Genomic DNA, 6,736 nt, shown 5'->3' with positions numbered 1-6,736 from the left:
TATGCCTATTATCACTCCTTCTCTTTAAGTCCTGACAAAATCTTTGCAATGCCTTCACCCCTCGTCCACCCATAACCTCTGCTATCCAAGTGATTTGCCCCCCTTCACCTACCCTTTGTTCCTTCCCCTTCTACCTTTAGATTATTATAATTTTACCAAAAGTCTACAGAAAGTTTGGGTTTTCATTCATTAATTGTTACACGTTTTCCTCTCTCCCCCTGTTGTCCCTTCTCCCAGTCCATGTTGAAATACACTTCAACACTGGGTTTAGAAGAGGTACTAGGGATATTATAGCTAATGTTAGATGGATCTTGGCAGAAAGCAGAGACTACCAGAGGAATGTCTATCTGTGCTTCATTGACTATGCAAAGGCTTTTGACTGTGTCACAATAAGCTATGGCTGACTCTGAGAAGAATGGGAATCCCAGAACATTTGATTGAGCTAATGCGAAACCTATACTTGGACCAAGAGGCAGTCATCAGAACAGAGCAAGGTAAGAAGTATCTAAAAAGACCTTGACTTGAAACGGGCACATTTTAGTTTTTAAACTGATGCACTTCTGTTGTCTCTGACAGCAGATTTTCACAATGCAACATGTTTTCAATTTACTGACTGCTGATACCAAGGGTGTTGATTGTGGATCCAATCAACAACTGTTCCAGTAGTTTTTATTAATCTTCAGCAAAATATTACTTGCATGTGAGATTTATGACATTTTTCAATAAAATAAAAAGTCTGCTGATCACCTTTCTTAGGAAAGGGAATATATATGGATTTCTTCCAGTAGGTTGGCCTAGTAACTATCATTTTACTGTTTGCCAGAGATGGTAAGCATGTCCAGGGTTGTATCTCTTACCTAAAACACCTCAATTAGTATTCCATCAATCCCTGGCATCTTTTTTTTGCCAATGCTTTAGTGAAGCTTAAACTTCTTCCTTTAGTAGTATTGGTTCTTGATCCTGAGGGTTGACTAATTCCTCTGGTATGGTAACTCTGGGTATTCTTTCTATCTTCTTTTGATGCTTCTGAATCATTCAAGTTAGAACCCTTCATTATTGCAACTGAAAACTGAATTTTTTTTCTTTTTTTTTAATTTGTTCTTGATTTTCTAACTCCCCATGCACATTTCGTGATCCTTTCCTTGAAAATTCACACACATCCGGAGTTAAGACTTTATTAGGGAAGTTAACAGGCTTATTATAATTCAATTTGGCAGCAGGCTTCAATCCCTCCGTCCAGACATCTTCTCAAGCATGGTCACAGGCTTTTTAACCTTCAGTGTCATGGCTTAGGTCAGTGTTACAATGTTCCTTTTTGTCTTGTTCTTTCAGTACTTCAGCAAGTTTATATGAAGGCCTTCGGCCCTTGTTCCATGCGGCATCAGTCCCAACTTAGCTGTATCTAATAACAGTCTCTAATTCTCTAAGGATACTTTTGCTCTTGTGTAGATCATAATTCAGCTGGCACAGAAATCTCTGGCCCCAAAGGACATGAATAACTTCCTCTTCCTTGGTGTTCAGATTCTTCTGCTTTGTCTTTTTGAGTTGACCTTTGAAATCAGCTCATTTCAACATTCCTTCTTCCTATTTTGGCGATGCAAGTTGCAAAGTTTCTTCTGAAGTCTTTTCTTTTTTTTCCTGTCACTGTAAAGACTCTTTGCTTTCTTCATGTCATTTCACAACTCGTCTGATCTTTGATAATCATTGTTCAGGGTGGCATATCCATCCATTCCTAAGATAATTTTTAAATTCAGCTGGTCATATTTTTGTTCTCATGGATATTTTTACATTTTATTCAATATCAATTTTAGCTTACATATGAGTCGTTTTCTTGGCTCTTACAATTAATACTCTTGGCACCAGAAGCCTAGAAATGAAAAGACATATTATACTGGGAAAGTCTGCTGTCCAGACCTCTCCAGAGTACTGAATAGCAATGATGTCAGTCTAGATATTTAAGGTGTGCCTGATACAGGCCACAGTCTTTGCAATCTCTTGCTATGCATTAGAGAGCTGGACAATGACTAGGGATGTATAGAAGGAGAACTGATGCCTTTGAGGTGTGCTGTTGGAGAAGAGGACTGAATATACGATGGACTGCTAAGAGAACAAATCGGTTCATCCTGGAGAGGGTAAAACCAGGCTGCCCCTTGAAGGCAAAGATTCTAAAGCTTTGTCTGACATACTTTGGGCATGGTGCAAAGAGGGACCAGTCCTAGGAGAGGGACATCATGCTTGGGAGGGTGGAGAGACAGCACAAGAGAGGAAAACCCTCAATGAGATGGATTGATTCAATGTCTGATGTAATAAGGGTAGGTGTGTCAGAGACAGATTGGCACAGGATAGGGCAGGGTGTGGGGCAGTTGTACATGGGGTCACTATGAGTCGCAAGTGACTCAATAGCACGTAACAGCAAACAACGTTGAGTAGTTTATGGTGTGATCCACAGGCATCCCTGGCCTGGTTTTGACTTCCGACAGTGAGCTGCTCCAATGCCCCTATGTAGCCAATCTGATTTCTGTGTAGTCTATCAAATGAAGTCCATGTACATAGTCAATATTTATTTGTTAAAAATATTTGCAATGAATAAATCATTCACTGTACAACATTCTAGCTTTTGATCTCCAGCCTCATTTCAGGGACCAAGGCCATATTTTCCAATTACCAGTCCTTTGGTTCCAACTTTTGCATTCCAGTTCACCAGTTATTCATGCATTCTGACTACACATTCAATCAATTTCAGACTACAAAACTTGGCAGAAATCTTCAGTTTCTTTATCTTTGGCTTTCATGACTGGTATCTTTTAATTATATGCATTTCTAATAAGAGGACTTCTTATATGTATGTGGAAAGTATCCTATTGTACTTAAGGATGGATCTTAAAATGACTTTTTTACTATGAATTTAACACCATCCCTCCCCAATATTTCCTTTCTGGCATAACAGATCATATGATTGCCTGATTCAATACAATTCATTTGAGCTGCTCACTAGTGCTTAGAAGGACAATCATTGTGTTCCAGTTCATATTTTACAACTCTCATTTTTTCCTAGATTTATACTTCATCCAAGTAACAGTCATCTTTCATTGTAGCCATATCAGCAAATGAAAATCCTTCATTAAATGAAAATTTTACTCCATCCATATCTTCCCTAGTTTCATTTTAAGTGTCTTTCAAACTGAGGAGAACATCATCTGGAACTATATCCAACAATGTTCTACCACTGTCCATAAAATTTTCAAAGGCTCATTAATTCAGAAGTGGATAGCCTGGCCGCTTCTTAGTTTTAGTTTAGAAGCTCTACTGATACCTGATTATCATGAGCGACCCTGGCAGTATTTAAAATACTGGTATAACATAGCTTCCAGCATCATGGCAGCTCATGACAGTACTGCAAAATGACATATGACTGGTAGAAGAATCTCTTTATTCACAATTTATTGCCGCATAAAAAATGAGTCAATAGAGCTTTTCCTTTCCAACTTTTCATTATAATGTGGGTGAAAGTGTACAGGGTAAACTAGTTTTCCATTCAGCAATTCAAATACATTTTGTTTCATTAACCCTGATTTCAATCACCAAATTTTACAGGGAACTCTGGTTGACTAGTGGGTTTATAAATTGCACTGCCAACTCAAAGAAAGAAAGTCTGAATCTACCAGCTGCTCCACGGACAGAAAGATGAGCAATTTCCCTGTGCAATTTACAGCCTCTGAAATCCCACTGAAGGGTCAGTTGTAAATTGGCTCCAACTGGACAGCAATGAACGAATGAATGAATGACTGTCTGTTAGGCTAAAGAAGTGGGAGAGGGGAGTTCAGCTCCAAGCTTGTAGGATTGATAAGAGTTACAGTTTTGAGGGTTCTACATGCTAACCCTTCTAAAGCAACTTAAGAAAAATAATTAAGAAACACTGTGAACTTAGGGTTGATTCAAGAAGATCTTGTCAACCAGTTCAAATATATTAAACCAGGTCAAGAGGCCATGGTTGCTTAAAACAACTTTTATGTCAAATCTGTGATGGGACATGAATACGCTTTAACACACCATATACATCCTACAGAAATCTAAGCTTTTGTTCTGACCAGTCCAGATTCCAACCACCAGTAGTCCTTTCTGTCTTTCAAGTTCTCATTTACTTGTAGCTGTGGTATTGGCTCCTTCTCTTTCAACCCATTAACCCAGGACTAGGTCAGCAGGTATTGGACCCTTCCCAGTTCCTTAGGACTAATAATCTGTAAGAACAGAGAGGTGAAGGGGAGCTCTGGTGGCCTAGTGGCAAGAAGCTGCACTACAATCCCAGAGGCGCACGGTTCGAATCCACCAGATGCTCTGCAGGGGAAGGAGGGACAATCTCCTCCTGTACCAGTCAGATCTGATTTGACGGTACACACAAATAATAAAATAAAAATTAAAAAAAAAAGAACAGAGAGGTGTATTTTCTACATAAACTCACTGCTGTCACATAGGAACTGACTAAAAGATGACCCTCTGAAGTCATACACTGCACAGAAAGAGACTGTCCACTTTACTCCTTCAGAGTCACACTGGTGGATTAAAAAAGACTTCACAGAGTCTTGGGATTAGCAGTGCAACTCACTTTGGACTGTAACATCAAAGTTCCCTATTTTCACCAAACAGGGGCAGGGGAAAAAAGAAGTACACAAAGGAGAAGGTCTAAGTAGATTCTTAATATAACTTTCAGATCCATAGACATACCACAAAACAAAGTTTGCTCTCAACCATCAAGGAAGGTCCACTGAACTCTTTCTACTTAAAAAAACTTAGATTTAATTATCTTTTGAAATCAACTTTAAAAATATATTCCAGATAATAACTGCATAAAAATGGTGATATATGTGTTGTGTATGCAAATCAAGTCAAAATACGAACCTGTAGTTCAGTAAGAACTGTTTTATGCCTCTTGTTACATTCAATCTTTTCCACTCTTGTTTTCAATTCTGCCAAAGTCTTATCAAATACAGCACACTGCAACGTACACAATTTTTCTTCCAGCAACCACTGCACAACCTAAAAAAAGAAATATTCCCTTTATTATTAGCAAAGATGGCATTTCAGTATAAATATTCATAGGCACTGATAAAAATGTGTTACACTTAGGGCTTTGAAACAATACAGACCAGTCTATCTGCTGAAAATTTACACTTCTACCCTAGGTATACTCAATCAGAATCTCCAGTTTAAGATCTCCAGGTGACTTTTACAGATCTTCAGATCATTTTTCTGATACATTAATAACAATTTGGGAACCTTGATTGTGAGCTTAAATAACATTACCATATTAACTTTGTAGAAAAAAATTTCTAAAGTGTCCACTCTCTATTTCAATAGTTATCTCATCATGGACATATACTACTTTGAGTCCATGAACTAAAAAGGAAACCAATGTTTGTCTGTGAACCACATTTAAGTAATACATTCTGGAAGAGTAAACCCTCAGCATACACATGGCGAGTAGTCTTGGTGGCACAGTGAGTAAGTGCTCAAGTGCTAACCAAAAAGATTGAAGGTTCATATTTATACTAGTTACTTTCGGTGAAAGATGTGGTAGTCTGCTTCTAAAAAGACTGCAGCCATGGAAACCCTATTGGTTAGTTGTACTATGTCCTATTGTGTTGTTATGAGCTAGACTCAAACTAATGACAATGGGTTTCACTTTTATATACCCTAATGTATGCACAACTTTTATAAATACACAAGTTATCAAAGTTCTTTCATATACTTAGCTCTGTATTTCTTAACAGCTCTACCAAAAGACTAAAAAGTAAGCATTAATGTCTCCAAAAGACAAAGACTATTAAAACTTTAAGGGAAAACTGCACTGATTAACCTGCTCACTATTATTACTTTTTCTAGTGCAGCTATTTGAACTATATTTCAGTGAGAGAACATCAGCTGAAAATTATACCCTTTTTAATTTCATCATTTAATAGAGCCATTTGGGAAATGTTAACATTACTCCAGTTGTACGTTTCATTCTACAAAATGTTTTTATACCAAATATGAAATAGGCTTTATACCAAACATATTTAGAACTTTTAAAACTATATGAAACACTATACTTTTATCTCTAGTCTAATGGAGTATAGGAGAAGGGTCCAAAGTCCAAACATTTCCTTTCTGTAGTCCTTCTAACATTACCCTATTTTTTTAATACTCTGCCTAAGGTACATATGTTACTGTTGTTGTTGATTGCCACTGAGTCAAGCACGACTCATAGCAACCCTATGAACAAAAGACCTGAAACCTATAGTCATTTCTCAAAGTGCATTGAGTTTCCAGAAGCATGTTGTTTAGGAAGTGGATGCCACTCTTGCTTCCAAACCTGTCTTAAACTGGGAGCTCCACCAAATAATGTCCACCATGGGTAACCATTATGGCATTTGACACCGCAATGGCACAAGGTTCAGCATCACAGCGGGCCCAGGTTAGTTACTTCAGTACAGCATATTGACAGTAGAGTACTGTCACACTTATTTGACACCGCAATGGCACAAGGTTCAGCATCACAGCGGGCCCAGGTTAGTTACTTCAGTACAGCATATTGACAGTAGAGTACTGTCACACTTAGAAGACTGTTTCTCCACACCCATGTTTATTGCAGCTTTGCTTACAACAGCAAAGAGTTGGAAGCAACCTAAGGGCCCATCAACAAACGAATGGATAGAGAAGCTGTGGTATATCCACACGATGGAATACTATTCCGCATTGA

The 6,736-nt window shown here is 38.1% G+C and overlaps 1 protein-coding gene across 1 annotated transcript in view; it reads right to left on the bottom strand.

The window, feature by feature from the left end:
- Positions 1-6,736, bottom strand: part of ATF7IP (activating transcription factor 7 interacting protein) — a 71,343-nt gene that overhangs the window by 55,985 nt on the left and 8,622 nt on the right. Inside the window, exon 4 of the mRNA XM_006888427.1 lies at positions 4,897-5,034. Coding sequence (XP_006888489.1) covers positions 4,897-5,034 — 138 coding nt within the window. The remainder of the gene's footprint in view (positions 1-4,896; positions 5,035-6,736) is intronic.

The sequence above is a fragment of the Elephantulus edwardii genome, unplaced genomic scaffold (assembly GCF_000299155.1).
Source record: "Elephantulus edwardii isolate Elephantulus edwardi_28Jun2011 unplaced genomic scaffold, EleEdw1.0 scaffold00067, whole genome shotgun sequence".
Taxonomy (NCBI): Eukaryota; Metazoa; Chordata; class Mammalia; order Macroscelidea; family Macroscelididae; genus Elephantulus; species Elephantulus edwardii.
Note: the sequence above shows the minus strand (reverse complement) of the source record. Positions and strands in the feature narration are given on the sequence as shown.